This window comes from Eschscholzia californica, unplaced genomic scaffold (assembly GCF_041429995.1).
Source record: "Eschscholzia californica isolate CP2 unplaced genomic scaffold, dmEscCali1.0.p SCAF_1, whole genome shotgun sequence".
NCBI lineage: Eukaryota > Viridiplantae > Streptophyta > Magnoliopsida > Ranunculales > Papaveraceae > Eschscholzia > Eschscholzia californica.
In genome coordinates, this window is record NW_028238198.1 from 76899182 (window position 1) to 76918254 (window position 19073).

Consider the following 19073-nt stretch of genomic DNA (forward strand, 5'->3'; position numbering starts at 1 on the left):
GGCCTATCCAAATGGGGATAACCATTTTTTGTTTTAAAATATGAAATTCAATAAAAGATTACCAAATCCTAAAAGTAAATTAAAGAGAAATATTACAAATATAAAAGTACTAGGGTAAAAAGCAAATTCTTTTATTTCCATGGAAATATGAGATAGCAAACAGACCTTAAAAGGAAACTATTTTCTAAATGTTTTAGGTCCAGAACTTAATCTAGGATTTTTAATGTCCCGGAACATAAAAAGGTTTACCACCTAAAAGATCATGGTCTTTCAAATTTTTAATAAGAATGGTCCAAAACTTTTGAGATCTTTGAAGATCTGGACTTTGAAGATCTAGTAAAAAGACCTTAACGAATAACAGACCCTTAGAATTTTGGATTTTTGAGTCAAAGGTCCAAATCTGGGGGGTAAACTCAAAAAAAATCCACTCTTGCCCAAAAATTAGTTGCATGTCCAAATGTCAGTTTTTTTATTTTTATCCCCCTCTTGCCCTTGGACGGGACATGCTGACGTTTTCCTGAAAAAAAAACTGACTGGTAAATAAAATAATTTACCAGTACACGAAAAATTCAAATTTTCAAAATTTTTTGAAAATTTGAAATTCCCGCCCAAATTTCCAGTACATAAAATAATTTTCCGGTCACAAAATCTTTTTTTCGAAATTTTGAAATTTTCAAATGAAATTTCAAATTCCCGCCCAAATTTTTAAATTTTTTTACGAAATTTCAAATTCCCGCCCAGCAAAAGTGTCTAGCTAGTACAGAAAAAAATAATTTCCCGAAAAAAATTTCGTTTCTCGGGAATTTTTCGGTGGCAGTTCCGTAAATTTCTGAACAGTACAGATTCTGATGGACGGGTTGTCAGATTCTTTTTCAGAAAAAAATCGTTTCCCGAGAAATTTCGATGACAATTTTGTAATTTTCAATGGCAGTTTTGTAATTTTCGATGGCATGAACGACAAATACTTTATTTTCTAAGGGCCCTTTACGTAATTTTGAACCCCAAACTGACACATTGGACCTCCCTTTCATTTTTAGGCAACCTTGGGTGAGATTTTCATTTTGGGCCCCTTTTTGGACCAATGGCCCAATCCCCCTAGAATTTTTAGTTGGGTATAAATAGAAGTTGTGTACAAATAAGAAACTAGAAGTAATAATGACCTTCAAGACCTTATTTTCAGCTTTTCTTACATTTCAATCTCTATTTCAAAATTTATTCGTCTCTGTACATTGAGACCCTATATTTGTTCTCGGAAAATACTATTGGTGACAGAAATCCCATGTAGATTTGCGATGGAATCTCAGAACACTGGTTGAGATTGATTTTTCAACTTCTTCTCTTGACACGAGAGGAAATTTAGGTCGTTGATTTAATATTTCCTCCCTAATTTATCTTGGGTTTTCCTGGCTCTATCTCTACTATTTTTTTTCGTTATTAGTCACTTGAAGAAATTGCCAAGAAAATAACTGCTAATTGATAAGAAAGTCATGTATTTGAGTTTGTCAATCGTACCACATTTGTTTCACGCTTTACTGGTGTAATTCGACCAAGGCCATAGTCAACACAAACTAGTCTATTTCGATTATGTGGCATGTCAGTTCAGTTCGCCAAATAAACATATTAGGCCAAAGCGGGCTAAGTAAACTTAGTGAGAACAAACCCTTATTCATTTTCCTTCCACTGATTTTATTCGTTCCAAGCGCTATGCTCTACCTTAATTTACTCGGTAAGTCTACATTGCATGACTTGTGTTGTATATACACAAGAAATGTCGTTGAACGCATTATACTAACACAAAAGTTTCCAACAAATCGGCACACGACCGTCGATCATAAAAACATAAGATCGGCACGCGACCGTCATAGTAGTTCGAGGAAAGATTTGGGCTCAATGAATACTATTAGAATTATCCTATCTTGTCAGTAAACACCTTCTTAGTGGTGGTAAAAAAATCCGGAAGACCGCTACCCGATCCGTCCGACCAAGACAAAAAGTGTCCATGGACACCCGATGGTCATAACAGTCTGTGTCCAACCGGACCGAAAGAACTGGCGGACAATCACGATCAAAATTCAGTGTCGAAGGACCGCCTGCTAGCCTACCAGTAGTCCGGTACGAGTGACCAAATAACCCGTCCTTATTTTTAGAGGTTATAGACCGTCAAATTTTGTAGATATATGATGGTTGTGGAGCTAACTTTGAATCAACAACATATTTATTGTTTAACGATGCACTTTGTCTTGCCCCTTATAGTGTCAGACGATGTGTTATCGAAAATATGAGGGTATGATTAGCGCATGTCTTAATTATATTTTGCCAAATAGTGATCAACTTTTTTTCATGGATACTTGTGTTTTCTTGGTTAAACATTTTCATTTTGTAATTTTATTTGTGGTAATAAAAAAAGAGTTAGTAAGTTTATATAAATTTTATTGGAAAGTCTGGGCCGAAACCGTCAGGTGTTCGAAGCCGATAAAATAAATGGTCTTAGACGGGTCAATAGATAAACAATTCTTGAAAGTGACCGCTTGAGACCGTCAAATTAAATAAATGAGTCACCAATAATATTTTATATCCGAGTCCACCGATCCGATGAAACTAGAGACCGGTATCGACCGACCCGAACCGATTTTCTCTATCACTACATTCTATCTCCATTTGACCTTCACTCCAAATATACCACTCCCAACACTCCAAATATACCACGGGAAAATGACTTCTGAGGATGAAAAAAATATTATAATAACTAAAAAAGCCTACATATTTTTCTATTCACTAAAAGTTACAATAATATTATGGGTAATGAAACATAAAGTTTAAAATAATATGGTTAATTAGAAATCAGGTCATTTTTTTATGTTTTCTCTTCCCAAAATACCCTTACCACTAAAACTCACACTCTTTCTCTCTCTAAAAATATTCAGAATTTTTAGGGTTTTCTCCTTCTTCTTCCTCTTGATTCCTCTTCTTCTGGGTTCTTCTTCACGATTCTTCTGTGTATTCGATAGAAACGAATTTTTCAACATTGCCAATGTCCAAAACATTTCTGCTGCACTTCCTTTCTTAACAACCAAAGAAGCATTTTTGATTCTCTCTGTGCTATCATTGCTTCAGGTAAGTCAGGAGCTAAGCGGCAATACCATACGAGCCTACTTCCTTCCCAATCTTCAATTCATCTTCTTATTCTGATCTTCCACTTTTTCCTCATATAAATATATAAATCTAAAATTTTAGTTAGGGGTTCTCCATCTTTAATTCATCTCCATTACGATTTTCCATTACGATTGTTAGGGGTTAACCAAAAAGGTTACATGTATCCACATTCAGTTGTTGTGTTCTTAATGGAGTATACTCCGGAGACTATTACTAAAGCATGAAAGTAATTGTTCTATCCACATTCAGTTGTTGTGGTAACGATTATTAAAGCACGAAAATAATTATTTGATTACAATATTCTCTTCTTTAGAAGAAGCTTATTTTGATTTAGCGTCAGTAACCATTCTGAAATATTGAATGCTCTTCCAAGGGCATTGAAGAAAGAAAGAACAAGAAGATTATCTTGAATATTGCAGATGAGGTGTTTGTGGAAATTCCTGAGTTAGCTTCAATGGGTTGTCTAATGGTAATGTTGATGAAAGGAGATGGGTTGTCTAATGGTAATGTTAATGAAGGGGGAAGATGTTTATTCGATGAATGTTGGCTATAGTCGAGAAGTTTTAGCTCATAAACCAAAGCCTGATCTAGCGTTAGGCTAAACTTGCCATGAATGGATTGGTTGCAAAAGCAATGGTATAGATTGTGTTGGAACATACCTTTGTGAATATCTCTGTATTCACATCAATTCTTGATTTGTGGAGAATTAGGCAGCAATTTCCAATTGTTCCAATTCAAAGCCTTGGTGAGAGACCTACAATAAAAGGAGTGTATTCTTGTGATAATGATGGGGGGGTGGGGGGAGTTATCCAATTGTTTTAGTTCAACAACTTGATGAAAAGGGTGTGTTTAAGTTATTTGATCTTAAGTTCATTGTTAATATTGAGTATTGTACTCTTGTGACGAACGAATGCGATGGTGTATTAACGAAAGAATGGATGAATACGGTCAATTCTTGAGTATCTATTTATTGAAAATATAGATTATTTATTTGACGAATACACTACAAATTTTCGTATAAATAAGGAAAGATGAATAGTAGTAAAGCAAGTTCTTGGGTGGAAACCAAAAGTTGGTTTGGGGAAATTAGTGAGTTTTTTGCAATGTCGCAAATGCAAACTGAGTTTGCATTGTCGCACATGCAAACACATGTTTGCAAAATAGCAAATGCAAACACAGGTTTGCAATATCGCAAATGCAAACACACGTTTGCAGAACATATTGTTGCAAACACGTTTGCATAACTGATTTTTGCAAACACGTTTGCATAACAGATTGTTGCAAACACGTTTGCAGAAAAACGTAAAGGAAAAAAACGCCGTTTTTTTCTAGGGTTTTTTTTTGAAAAAAAGTATTGAAAGTGGATCTTGTTAGAAAGTTAATGAAAAATCATTTCTAAATATATAATTTTTATAGAAATCCGACATCTCAAACAAAAGTTATATCGATTTAAAGTTTAAAGAAAAATAAAAGAATTTAGTTACACAAAATGACAAAAAAGGGTATTTTAGTATTTGCACACTTTTTGACCTGAATAATCATTTTCAAATGTTTTGTGCTTTTCTACTCATTTTCAATATTATTTTGACCTTTCTAGAAATTACCCCATATTAAGGATAATTACACATAAGGTTTAAAATAATATGGGTAATTAAGAATCAGGTCATTTTCTATCCTTTTCCTTCCCAAAATACCCTACTCACTAATATTCATTCTCTCCCAAAAAACAAACCAAAATTTTAGGGTTTTTCTTTTTCTTCTTCTTCCCCTTCAATTGAATTTCTTTAACACCTGAAACTTCATCTCCATACTCCTCCTCACCAGCAGCATCTTAGCTTTCACTGTTTCTTTCTCACTCTAGAATTTGGTGTCCATCTTCAGATCGATCTTCTACTGTTGGAAGATGAGAATTTGGTCTCTAGATCTAAAACTCGGCAACCAATGTATCTTCCATTGGTTTTTGCTAATGTTTTACTCAACTTCAGTTTTGATGGATGTTAAATCGGTATGTATGATCTTGATGGGAAAGTAATGGATTTTATTTCATCAAAAAAAAAGTAATGGATTTTATTTGTGGGAAAACTGTTCTTCCTAGGTTTTACATTCTCTTTGTTTTTTTATATCTATCATTAGCAGGAATTTGGGTTTATATTCACTATAAGAAAAGAGTTTATGTTTATCTATCAATTTCTTTATGTTAGCTGTTTTGATTTCAAAATCTTTGAACCCTTTATGTTAATTTAAGGATAAATCTTACACTAAACGAACTGGTACTGCTCATGGTTGGGATATTTTTGTTTCATATTTTCAGTTTCTTGAAAGGAATCAGTTTGTTCACTTTGATTGTTTTGATTGGAATTGGTTTGTCATCCTTGAAATCCTAGTTACAGGACAAAGAAAAAAAAGGTTTTGATGACTGTAAACTAGGTTTACAATTATGAAAAGTCGTATATACGGTATCGCCAAACAAGTTTTCAACACCAAAGTCTGAGTCTCTGTGTATGAAACTTAGAACAAACATCTAAACTTGAGATGCATCTAGAAGTCTCAAAACTCATAATCAAGTGATTACGAGTACTTACTGGAAGTAAAATATAATCCCAACTTTCCTTCTCCAAACGGCACTTAAAGTCCATTTTTATGCTATCGAGAAGGTTGTTATCAGTTGGTAGCGTCATCGAGAAATTTAAGGATATTTCGTTCTAGTCCGTGTTTACGGGGAGGACACTCATAATGTTATACTTACTCTATCTGTTTTGAATCCTTTAATGCTTACCCACACTGTCGAACTATACGTATGCTATCATTAAATATACGAATACTAAAATGTCTTGGTTTTTCTGTTTTCTTTCAGGTACCACTGTGGCTGGCTGAAACTCTAGAATCATAAAGTTTTAGTTAAAGGCGAAACAACTTTTGGACGTTCGGACATGTGCAAGCTCAAAGGTACCCCATTCCCAACTTCCTAAATCTAATTTTGGTTGCAATTATTAGGTGGTATCCTCAAATCTCACACACTGTTAAGATCTTAGTAGACTTACAATGTACGTATATATTATTAATAGCTTCTGGCCTAGTAGGATACTAAGTCACTGTTGAATAAGCTCAAGCTCTTTATTAGTAGTCTATAGGCTGTAGTGATAATATATGAAAATAGTCAATTTTTATCACAACAATATATGAAACTATACTTCTGTAATTTGTTTATAGATGTCAATTAGCTCTCGTTTGAACCCTTCCCGAATACCAATTGTATTATATATTACATCTTGCATAATTTTTGCTTCGCGATTTTCACTATAATTTCGTTACTTTTCCTATATATTTGACGGTTCTACCACAGACTTGTGTGAAAATGTATGACCTTTGTTGCTTCCTACTAGGTTGTGCTCGACAACGAAACTTCAAACCCTTGATCATGGGCAGTAAAAAAATCACAAACCCAAACTGAGTATGAAATTAACTTCATATCCGACCTGTTTTTATGATCCTTTCTTTTTTTACTATATTAATTTTTTTTTCTTGTTTCCGTTTCTTGGTTCTTGTTTGTATTTCCAATCTTGTGCCAATAATGCTTTCTTTTCACATGTAGATGCATCCCATTCTAAGCACCAAGAACCATGGACTACGCAACGTATCGTCCTCGCACTCATAAATAATAAAAGCTGTCAAGAACAAATAAGAGACTATCTTGTTTTTCATTTAAAGTTTAGTCAATAGAAGAGGTCAGATTTCATGATTGATATTTGTGTTAGAAGTGACCAACTCAAAACTAAATGGAGGAACATTGCCACTTATAATTGGATTGGTAGTTGCAGGAGGTGGTGTACTATTGATCTGCATTGATGATGTGCCAAATGTGTCGAATTGTGGAAATGGAACATTGGCAGGATCCCGCTGATTCACCCAGAAAGAGGAGGTGGTGATGATAGCGACTGTGGGGTATACTATTAATCCCGATGGATGATGAACCAAACGGAACTAAATAGGCCAAATGTAACTACTATTTGTGTTGGCATATAAGTATTTTTCAGTGACAATGGCTTCATTAATTTTATATGATGAATGATGAAATCAATTCTAAACTCAAGATTTTGTAAATACATACTCTTAGTTTATATTCTCGATTTCCAAATCGAGTTTGCAAGATATGCAATTAAAGATTATATTCAATAAAGCTTGCAAATCATGTTTGCAATCTATATTTTGCAAACACTTACATTATGCAAACACGTTTGCATAACAGGTTGTTGCAAACACGTTTGCATAACAGGTTGTTGCAAACACGTTTGCATAACAGATTGTTGCAAACACGTTTGCAGAAAAACGTAAAGGAAAAAACGCCGTTTTTTTCTGGGTTTTTTTTTTGAAAAAAAATATTGAAAGTGGATATTGTTAGAAAGCTAATGAAAAATCATTTCTAAATATATAATTTTTATAGAAATCCGACATCTCAAACAAAAGTTATATCGATTTAAAATTTAAAGAAAAATAAAAGAATTTAGTTACACAAAATGACAAAAAAGGGTATTTTAGTATTTGCACACTTTTTGATCTGAATAATAATTTTCAAATCTTTTGTGCTTTTCTACTCATTTTCAATATTATTTTGACCTTTATAGAAATTACCTCATATACCACTCCCAACAAAAAGAACAAACTTCCTCATGGATGTAGCTCCGTCCTCAAGTGGTCAAGTGTACCCATCTGCCATCTCCTCCCAAACTTATACAAAATCGGAAAAAAAGGACAATATTGTAAAATACTTTAATAAGAGAAGCCCCTTTTAGTTTTAGTTAGGAGCCTCATCTAATCTCACCTCAGAGGGTGGAAGTAACTATCTATCTCCTCTGCTCAAATCCAATTCTCATCAGAACTCCTCTCCTCTTCGGATTCGTCTATTTTTTTTTCTCTCTCTAAACTTTCTCTCTCTAAACTTTCTCTCTCTAAAACTTTCTCTCTCTAGATTTCTCATTAAATACCTCCTTTCGTGATTCAATTTCTCTTTTTTATCATCATTACCTGACTTCTTCGTTCGCTGGAATAAGAATTTCTGCCGTCTCTCTAAAGTTTCTGAATTTCGGCGATACTGCTGTATATTTCGTCTTTTTTTTTTGAATTTTAGGGTTTCCCTTGCGTAAATTGGTGGTTTTTCATTGATCAGGATAGGGTTTGTGTGAATTGGTATTGGAAAGGATGGTCATTGATTATTGGAAAACGAGATTCAAAAGTTTTTCAATTTGGTGAGGTTTGATTCGCGATCTTAGGATTAGGGTTGTTGGAGGAAATTGGGGTTCGAAAGGGGCTGAATTTTTCGAATTTTGAGTTTTGAGATAGAGGATGATTATAAAAAAGAACTTGAAATCGGAAATGCCAAACTTGAAGAGGTGTAAAGCTGAAGTATCTGGTATTGAAGTCGATGAAAGTTGTGGAAATTTGAAGAAATTGAAGACGGATGATAGTGATGATTATTCGTTACATCTCCTTGGAGATATTGCTTCCGGTGCAATTCCGATCAATGGGTATATTGGGGACCAACAAATGGCTTGCGATAATGGGGGAGATTTTGGTAGCAGTGTCGGAGGAGCTTCGTTATGTACTGAAACTTCATCTTTTCCCGGTGAAGTTGAATCTGAAAACAGAAATAGTCACACCAGAGAGAGCAATGATTCTAAAGAGGAGGTTGATCGTCCCCCACTTGTGAAAACTTCTCGTGGACGAGTGCGGGTAATTCCTTCTCGTTTCAATGATTCAATTCTTGATCCTTGGAAAAAAGATGCAAAATCAAACGTGATAGAATCATTAACTGTAGATGTTAAAACTACTACTAATACTAAGAAAGGAAAAGTTTATAGTAAAACCCCCAAATTTGAAAATCAAGTTAAAGAGGGTAAACTCAACTACCCACGCTCTAATTTTGATTCATTATTTGGAGAAGGCTATGAGGAAGTATATGATTTAGATTCAAGGAACTTACTGTCTGACAAGTATTCTAGTTCTCATAGTACATTGACGTTGATTAGTGACCCACTTATCGAAGTTGAGAAGTCTCCAGTTGAATTCGAGGACAGTCCTTCTCAAACTAAAAACTTTGAAGACAGTCCTTCTCAAATTAAAGAATTTGAGGACAATTTTGGGATAGAGTATACAACAGTTCTAGATGGGTCATCGAAGAAGAGTTTGACGGAGAAGCGTAAGGGGTTTTATAGGCCTGAGGATTTCATTTCCGGTGATATAGTTTGGGCTAAATGTGGGAAGAGGTATCCTGCTTGGCCAGCTATTGTCATTGATCCACTGTTGCAAGCTCCCGATAGTGTTCTGAAATCATGTGTTGCTGGAGCAATTTGTGTTATGTTCTTTGGGTACTCTGGAAATGGGAAAGAAAGAGTAAGAATCACAATAAACACTCTCTATAATATAATATTCATATGTATGTGTGTGTGTGTGTGTGTGTTTGTTTACACGTTGCTTTGTGAATATGGTTGATGAACAGGATTATGCGTGGGTGAAACATGGAATGATATTTCCCTTCATAGATTATGTGGACAGGTGAGAAGTGGTTTTATTTTGTAAGGTCTGAATTGTGAGTTTTGCTATATTTGGAAATTTCGAGTCTGAATCCTGAAGAAAAAAATGTTCAGATTTCAGGGAGAGACCCAGCTGCACAGGAGTAAACCCAGTGACTTCCGTATGGCTATAGAGGAAGCCTTTCTAGTAGAGCATGGTTTCACAGAGATATTGATAGAGGGCATGAACACAACTGTAGGTCAGCCTGCTTATAACCAGTTGCTCCCTAAAGGAATTCAAGAAGCAACTGACTCGAATCAGGATCAGGAGTGCCAATCTCAGAACAAGGCAAGTTGTGCTCTTCTAAGCTGTAGCACTTTTGTTCAATTCTCTTTTGTTCTGACTCTGTATACTGTTCTAGTTGACCGACGCTCATTTTGTCATTAAAATTCTAATTATGTAAAAACTTGTTCTTGATAAAATTGTAAAATGGATCCCATCTCATTGTTAAATATTTAACCAACTGTTTATTTGGGCGAAAGTTTTAGCTAGTTGGTTATATTTGAGAAAGATTTACAATTTTACACGGTGAAGATCACATCATCACAAATACAACCGTTGGATCACCTTCATGTGGGACCCAATGCCGCTGTATGGTTTAAGTTGTGTAAGGACCCTTTGGCTTAAGAAAAATACTACGGAAAACAACTAATAGTGTCTACCTGTACTATGAAGTGTACATGTTGTTTTTTTTTGAAAAGTGTACATGTTGTGCATCTGCTGGTGCAAAGAAAAAGTTGAGAACAATGTTATTGATAAAATGTCGCCGATATTACTTTCAGCTAGGGTGTTTACTCAATCCAATCATTCACTTTTAAGCATATCTCAATGTTCTATTTCTAGCTTTAAAATTTTCAATCAAGTTACAACTTAGTTACACTTTCGCCAACTTCTAACATGAGTTAGTTCGCTGTAACTTATTTGCAGACATTATATATTTTGCCTCAATGACTATGATTATGGTGTCAAAGTGAGATTAGTTTTGAAAAACTATATCTTACTTCATCTTCCCTGCATCACTGATAACTTGATTAGTTCCTTTTATTGGTAGTCTTTCTGATATTTTTTTAAGCGGTGGTTATAAGTTATTACAGGGAGTAGAACTTGACTAGACCTTACTAACAATCCTCTTTAACATTACAAATTCAATTACGACGTGATAATGCATATTTATATAAGTTCCCTAGTTCATGGACTTTAGTTTCTCTTTACAGGATGTAGCAAAAGATTCACGATTTTGTGAGTACTGTGGTTTGAGCTTGCCTTTTAAAACTGCACAGAAAATGAAAGGCTCGACTTCTAAAGGCCAGGTTTTATGCAAGCATTGTACGAAGGTTTGTAATTAATTGCCTTATTTTGGATTGCATCTAAGGCGTTCTTGATCATATTATAGCCTGTGGGTTGTTTGCTTACCATGGTTGCGATATCTGCTACTGCTGCAGTTATTGAATTCAAAGCAATATTGTGGCATATGCAAGAAAATCTGGCATCACTCGGATGGTGGGAGTTGGGTGAGTCATCTACAATTCGAACGACATCTCTGTTTCTCTCTTTATTCGCTAAAATACTAAATGACTGGTTATTATTTTGTTTTGACTTCTTTGTTGCGCCAGGTATGTTGTGATGGTTGCAAGGTTTGGATTCATGCAGAGTGTGCCAAAATCCCAGGCAACAATCTCAAGGTATGTCTGTCATATTTTGCAGGAAAACTGATACCATCAAGTAACTTGATTGCTCTTCATTCTTTCGTCTTTTATGGTTTTGGTCTCACCTAGTTGTTTTTTTCTTACGTGCCGAAGAATCTGGCAGACATGGATTACTACTGCCCAGAGTGCAAGCCAGAATTAGATTTTGAGCTACCAGATTCAGAAAAAGCTGAGCAAAAATTATTGTATGTACTCCGATGTTGTTTCTTTATTGTTTTTTTTTTATGATTATTGATATAATTGCTAAGGATTTGACTTAACTTGTAAGTCTAAGGTGGAAATGTTCCCTGCATATCCTCTATTTATTATGACATTTTTTTTTCTTGTAACAGATCAATTAAAAGCAAAGTGAAGCTCTTTCTGCCCGACAGGATAGTTGTTGTTTGCACTGGCGTCGAGGGGATATATTTTCCAAGTCTTCACGTGTAAGGAATACTTAAGGTTAATAATAATTTTGTTTTGTATGGATTGGTGAAGTTATCCCCATCTTCACTTCTTTTATACCTTCTAGGGACATAAGATAATCTATTGTCAGTTTGTTCAAATATATGAATATCACAGGCTGTTACTATTTATTACCATTATGAATGGTGCAACCAATGATTGTCAATCTCGGAAATGAGTAAACTTTTTCTAGGTCAATTATACGAAAAGATGTGGCACCCAAGCTCGTCACAGTTCTTTAGGTGTTGAAATGTACTCTCACTTCAGAGAGTCCAGATAGGTTGGAGATATCTAATGCCCAGAAACACTCCTAAGGAAAATGAAATAAGTATTTGTTCATGCACATACATGAATCAAATTGGCCTTTTAGAACTCGGTTGTCAAATTTGAGTTGGGATTACTTGATCTCGTTTTATTGAAAATATTTGCGCATGCGTTGATTCGCTCTTCACGGAATTACAAAATTTATTTGTCACTGATTTTAGCTTCATCTGTGTTTCAGAGTTGTATGTAGATGCGGTTCTTGTGGAGCAGAGAAGATGTCACCTAGTGAGTGGGAGCGACATACAGGTTCTAAAACGAAAAATTGGAAGTCTAGTGTCAAAGTGAAAGGTTTAAAACAATCACTAGAAGAATGGGTTTGTTCTTGAATTTAATCTTGTTTTATTTAGCGTTAGATCTTCTCCTAATTATGCACCTTTGCGGTTTAGTTTCTATCTAAGAACAGTTGCTATATCATGCAATCAATGTTTGAAAAAGCGTTTTTACACCTTGATGCGGTTTTCCATGACAATGCGAGGCGGTAAAGAGGCGTAGCTTCAATCTCATATATTTTAATATAGTTATAGTATTTTATTCTATTAATGGTATATTTTATTGAATTTGTTTGTAGTACGAATTATTTTTTAATAGTGATGTTAAAGGATATGGATGCTTTCTGTCACTTCTACCCTTTTGAATACCTCTAGAAGTTAAAGAAAACAAGGAAAGTTACTACAGCACCGAGGCATAAGTTCTGACGCGTTACACCTATATTTTGCTCGAGACGTATGCGTCAATGCGCCTTTCTAAACATTGCATGCAATAAAGCTTTTGTTTTATTTGAAGACACGATATGAAAACTGCCAAATCTGTACCTGACATGTAACTTAAGATGATAAGTTTGCCTTATATATATGTTCTCTTTTGCAATTTGTAATACCATTTTGATTTTCTCCGTCCTTGTAAAATAGACTAAATATTTTTTCTTAAGATAGTAGAACATATTTTCATGCCTAGGCCCTAAAACAAGGTATCGTGAAAACATAAACTTCTTGTCTTTAGTCTGTTTCACCTTGAGAGAACAGTAAGTTCCGCCTAAAATTTCTAGAAAACTTATCCTACTTGCGTAGCTTTCTTTAGTAGTTAAGTAGAGTGGACCTGCTTAGAGGACGCTTACTTGTGTGCTGCCAATCTGGGTATGTCTAGTTGTTTCGTTTTGAAAACTAAATATAAGCTCAAGTGGCCGGGCAGGGTAACCATGCATCAAATAGGCTATAGGCGCTAGCTTATAGATTTTGAGATAAGGTTGCGTTTATACATTTTCTTGCTGTTATTGAATGCTGCAAACAAACAATATTAGCCAGGGTCGAAGTTTTAATATGCCTACTATATGTGAAACCTATACTGTGCAGATGCTGGAGCTTTTGGAATATTATGAACATGATCTTGTTTCTGAAGATACACAAATACGACCTTCAATGAAGTCGAGAAAAGACCAGTTGCTTGATTTCTTGCATGGTAACGTTTCGTCTTAAGTTCTTCACATACCATCTATTGCATTAATTTGTTTATCGGGGAATTGACTCAATTGAGGACCTTCTAGAGTCTCAGTCTAATCACTGAACACTACTTTTTTGTCATTATGCCAGAAAATTACGAGCCTGTTAATGCTAAGTGGACAACGGAGAGATGTGCTGTATGTAGATGGGTTGAAGATTGGGACTACAATAAAATCATTATCTGCATAAGGTAATCTGGTCATTTGACATTCTGACATCTATCTGTGAATTTTGTAGAACAAAACAACAACAATACGTTGCTAAGGACTATATTGTAAATGTTCAATTATTATGCGAGCCTCATAATTAGTAGTTTTAATGGTTCAGATGTCAAATAGCTGTCCACCAAGAATGCTACGGAGCGAGAAATATTAAGGATTTCACATCGTGGGTATGCAGAGCATGTGAGACTCCTGATGTCCAGAGAGAGTGTTGCCTTTGTCCTGTAAAAGGTGGGTTTTCTAGAATTACGGAAGTCTTCTCTATTCCATTTGTTTTTCATGGCTTTTAGATTTTTGATGAAAGGGGCAAGTGCTTCACTTAGGAAGAAACATTCTGTTATGTCTTTTAAAGCAAGTCAACGTGATTCACTATACGTTCCAGAGGACTCCGACTATGAGGAATTGTGAATCACGTTGACTTGCTTTAGGAGAAGATCTAACGCTAAATAAAACAAGATTAAATTCAAGAACAAACCCATTCTTCTAGTGATTGTTTTAAACCAATTCAAAAGGATGGTCCGCAGACTCCGACTATGAGGAATTGGATTGAATGCTTAAGTTGCTTTCGACAGATGATATATACCTATGTTCATTTCATTTTGATATTTTCATTTTTAGGTGGTGCTCTAAAACCATCTGATGTTGAAGGATTATGGGTTCATGTTACATGCGCTTGGTTCCAACCTGAAGTATCGTTCTCTAGTGATGAAAAAATGGAGCCTGCTGTTGGGATCTTGAGTATTCCATCGAGTTCCTTTGCGAAGGTAAACACTATTTGTATGATAATTTACGACTAGAGTCGCTTCATTTGAGCTCCCATATCTTTTCCCAAAAGTTACATAGTATAAATTGGAAATAGTGGTCTGTTTGAGAAATACATGTGTATTTTCCTAACTTTTCATGAAATTAACCTAAAAAATTGTGGTCACTCTAGGTCTCGAATAGAATTTTTTTTTTTTGAAAACCGAATGGTAAATAGTAGTATATTTTAGTAAATGCAAGTTAAATATTTGGTTGTCTGGCTGATATTGTCCTCCAGGTCTGTGTGATTTGCAAGCAAGCACATGGTTCGTGTCAACAATGCTGCAAATGCTCGACTCCTTACCATGCAATGTGTGCGTCTAGGGCTGGATACTGCATGGAGGTAACATGTGAAGTCATTAAGTTGATGTTGAAATAGTATACCTGTTTGAATGTCTGTGCGTTTTTGGTGACTACAATAAAAATTGTAGTTTGTTACTGAGCATCATTTCTTTGAAGGGATGATATTGTGTCCAAGTCAGCTGCATGAATGATGTTTCATGTTTATCCACTGATACCTTATCCTTGAGCGGCAATTATGTTCATCCATAGCATGTCAGTTCAAAAATTTTAATTTGAAAGAGAGGGAACTTTGTTAACCTTGTCAAAAAAGTTCCAAAGAAAGTTTGGCGCTCTATTTTTTCTTTTTCTTGGAAGAGTGATCACTCTTTTCTTTAATCCTCTTCTTATCTTCCGAAAACTTGCATCTTGCAGTTACATAGTTCGGAGAAAAATGGAAGACAGATAACGAGGATGGTCTCATATTGTGCTTTTCACAGGTAAGAGTCGCTTGCTTTCTGATAATGCATTCCTGTATTGTATGTATTATTGAGAAAGTTTCCAGGCTGAGTGGACCTGCAGAATTTATTGGTGTTACCACAGAGACTTTTGGTGAAACGTGTCAATGTCCGAAGGTTTAATCCTAAGTTTTCTGGTCCACTGATCAAGTCATTGTGTCTTATTGAGGCATCTGGTGGTGTTTAGTTGGATTCCCCAAGTTATTTACTAGTGACTTGGGACTTGGCTCGATTAGTCGTTTTTTTTTCTTTGTTTCTTTCTTTTTAACTTTCCTTTTCTTATACATGAACTACGGAACCGCAAGTTTTTTTTTCATATAAGAAATATTACATTCATGTGGAAACCCCCTCAAGGGTCATTATTTACAAAGAGACCTCAATCTGTTAAAAAAAAAATTTAACGTAATTTCCAATCTTGAATTGTCCTAATACGCGTTAATATCGTCGTTATGCAGGACACCAAACCCAAACAATGTTTTAGTTGTGCAAACCCCCTCAAGGGTTTTCTCAACCAAAAGCCTGCTCCAAGATAAGAAACGAACTGGTGCAAGGCTAATTTCAGGTAGCAGAGCTGTGCTTTTAGAAGATACAGCCTTAGAAACTGATCAACACGAGCCGATGTCATCTGCAAGATGCCGGACATATAAAGGACGGCAAAACAGGGTACTCCTTTTCTCTTAAACTTTACTAAAGAAAAATTAACTATATGTTCTTTTACCTGCATGTAATATGTGAGAGTGGTGTCAATTTATAGTCCACTTCTTTTCTCAGAAAAGAAGAACGAAGTACAATACCGTCATAATCTGTTTTATGTTTAGGTTAATTTTCGAATTTATGAGCATTCAACAGCTCTATTTTTCGTACTGTAATTTTATCATTCCAGGTGTTTTGAAGTAAGGAGCAAAACTAGTTCCTCAACTCCTGCTTTTTTCTTTTCTTTTTGACACTATTTCAGTTTATATCTTCTCATTTTTGTTTTCTACTTTCCAGAGGAGGAAGGGAGAAGGGGCAATAGCCCACATATTAATGGGCCCTCGCCATCATTCAATAGACATGATTGAAAGCTTAAATACATTTCGGGTAATCTATGTGTACTAGTTTACATTTGATAGCTCCATATTCCACACTCCCGTTATATTTTCGTTGTCAGTTGCAAAGCAACTGTGCTTATTTTCATTTATGTATTTAATAGGAAGAAAAGGCTGCAAAAACTTTTTCTACATTCAAGGAGCGTCTTTACGACTTACAGGCAAATTATAAACCCTTCATTTCAATTAGTTTGCCTTGCTTAGTGACATTCTCTAATATTCTTATTTCTTATAATGCTTACTGTTGACTCCAGAGAACTGGAAAGGATGCTTGCTTTGGTAGATCCGGGATACACGGATGGGGCCTCTTTGCACGCAGGAATATTCAAGAAGGAGAAATGGTACTCTTCCAAACTATTTTGTACCCCCGGAAGGACCAAAACTCTCTTTTCCTTTTCGGAATTTGTGATTTTTAAATCTCTGCAAGTATATTTTGAGATATGAGAATAGGACTTTCTCGTATCACAAAAGCATTGTGTTTTCGAACTATAATAATGACATGTCGTCATTTGATAGGACTTTCTCGTATCACAAAAGCATTGTGTATTCGACTGCACATTTACGAGTAAAATATATTTTTTTTTTTCATTCTTTACAAGCCATATCTTTCATTATCTTCAGGTTATCGATTATCGAGGGGAACAGGTGAGAAGAAGTGTTGCAGATTTGAGGGAGGCACGCTACAAGAAGGAAGGCAAAGACTGCTATGTGAGTCACTTTCCCGGTTAATTTTTCTATTTCATTAGCTTGGTTGAATTTGATCAGAGTTAGAATGCTTTAGAAGAAAACTATAAACCCAACATCACAAGCTAATCTTTAAGTAGTTTGGGTTATGGCCTTTCATTTCAGTTACTAGAGAATTACTCGTTATTTGACTGATAATCTTTCTAACTGTTTGGTGGGGATTATCTTGTGATTTGATATTCTAACCTATCTGAAACATATCTGAATTTGTGCAGCTATTTAAGATCAGTGAAGAGGTAGTGGTTGATGCCACTGATAAAGGGAATATTGCTCGCTTAATAAACCACTCTGTAAGTTATGATCCGAATTAAGATAAAAAACAAATTGCTATGTTTGTTGTAGTGTATGCCAAATTGCTTTGCTTGGATTTTCGGTTATTATATGTCAGTTTTCTGGACCATAGACCTAAAAAGTTATTTTTGTTGTAGTGTATGCCAAATTGCTTTGCTAGGATCATGAGTGTAGGTGATGACCAAAGCCGAATTGTTCTTATTGCTAAGATGAATGTCTCTGCTGGTGACGAGCTGACGTATGTACTTCCTAACCCTAAACTCTCTCTTTTGATTCCTTTTTGTTGCCCTAATCTAGTAGAATATAATCAAAGGGCCAACTCTATTACTATGAACTATCCTCCTAGCATTCAGACACTATTTTTGCCTTGGGCTAAGGGACCGCATTGGAAACCAAGAGTTTCAGGAAAAAGAATTGGAAACCAAGAAAACTAAAAACCATCACATAATACGGCAGAACTATAATCCAGAATACGTAATTTCTGTGAGCCCTATCGATATGTCTATAGGCACCGTTGTTTTGGACTCGAAATCCATCACTTCGGGCTGTGTCCACGGAGTTTAGTGCATATAGGCACCCAAAGTCCGATGCCATTGACTTCAGTTGGGTGACGTCTAGCATTTTCATTCGGAATATATTTGGAAGATCCTCAAGGGTCGAACAAGGACTCAACTCCCAAAACTTCAAATTAAGTCCAACCATTTAGCATAATCGTGTACGAACTTTCTTTTTCTTTGTTGGAGAAAATCATCTTTTTGTAATTGAAATTTTAACGTGTTTTGCTTGTTTGACAGGTACGACTACTTGTTCGATCCTGATGAGTCGGATGAGTGTAAAGTTCCTTGCCTCTGTAAATCAACAAACTGCCGGAAGTTCATGAATTAGGTTAGAAAAAGTATACCATTCTTTCTCCCGAAGGAGACTGATCGTTCTCGTCAATCTCCCAAGTTTTTCATATTAATTCTCCCCCTTTGTATTCTGTAATATTATCACATTTCTTTTGATAAGAAGAAGCTTGGACTTCAAGTTGCTAATCATATCATATTAATGTAAATCACAAACGTGCCTTCTTTATTATAATAATTCTTTTGGATTAGTCTTAATCAGAAATATCACTTCAACTAACAAAGCAAATTGTAGCTTCCAATTTATGAAATATGATTTTGTAATTTTCTACCAAGTTTTTATTTCTCTGAGACGCCGTCTACATAGATAGAATACTATCAAAACACAACAAGCTAGTTCATAGTAATTTGAACTTACCCAACGTAATATAATTGAATTATCTTGCTTATTCTAGTTTGTTTTTTATTTATTTTTTCGATACGAGACTAGGGTTTGAAATTTGATGTTTTTAACAACTTGTGTGTACTAACTCTATTTTCAACTTTAAGTAACATAATTTCTGAAATTAAAAATATCATAATTTAGACAAATTTAA

The 19073-nt window shown here is 35.1% G+C and overlaps 1 protein-coding gene and 1 long non-coding RNA gene across 5 annotated transcripts; both read left to right on the plus strand.

The window, feature by feature from the left end:
- Positions 1 to 4857: 4857 nt before the first annotated feature.
- LOC147569343 (uncharacterized) lies at positions 4858 to 7156 on the plus strand. Of its 3 annotated transcripts, XR_015231250.1 has the most exons (4): positions 4858 to 5158; positions 6008 to 6099; positions 6746 to 6878; positions 6972 to 7156. It is a non-coding gene; the product is annotated as an uncharacterized LOC147569343 (long non-coding RNA). The 3 variants fall into 3 exon arrangements; XR_015231249.1 differs by having other exon boundaries at positions 6537 to 7156; XR_015231248.1 differs by having other exon boundaries at positions 4861 to 5158; positions 6746 to 7156.
- Positions 7157 to 7834: 678 nt separating this feature from the next.
- LOC147569344 (histone-lysine N-methyltransferase ATX4-like) lies at positions 7835 to 18761 on the plus strand. 2 transcript variants are annotated; one of them, XM_086655831.1, is made up of 24 exons: positions 7928 to 7986; positions 8318 to 9540; positions 9647 to 9702; positions 9795 to 10008; positions 10935 to 11054; positions 11163 to 11231; positions 11334 to 11402; positions 11520 to 11611; positions 11759 to 11851; positions 12373 to 12508; positions 13544 to 13649; positions 13781 to 13880; positions 14018 to 14142; positions 14530 to 14675; positions 14951 to 15055; positions 15427 to 15491; positions 15965 to 16172; positions 16500 to 16589; positions 16702 to 16758; positions 16852 to 16938; positions 17219 to 17305; positions 17557 to 17631; positions 17770 to 17870; positions 18427 to 18761. In XM_086655831.1, exons 2-24 carry the CDS (start codon positions 8494 to 8496, stop codon positions 18515 to 18517), a joined length of 3339 nt encoding a protein of 1112 aa, XP_086511957.1. In that variant the 5' UTR covers positions 7928 to 7986; positions 8318 to 8493; the 3' UTR covers positions 18518 to 18761. The 2 variants fall into 2 exon arrangements, with proteins under 2 accessions (XP_086511956.1, XP_086511957.1); XM_086655830.1 differs by having other exon boundaries at positions 7835 to 9540.
- The last annotated feature ends 312 nt before the right edge of the window (positions 18762 to 19073 follow it).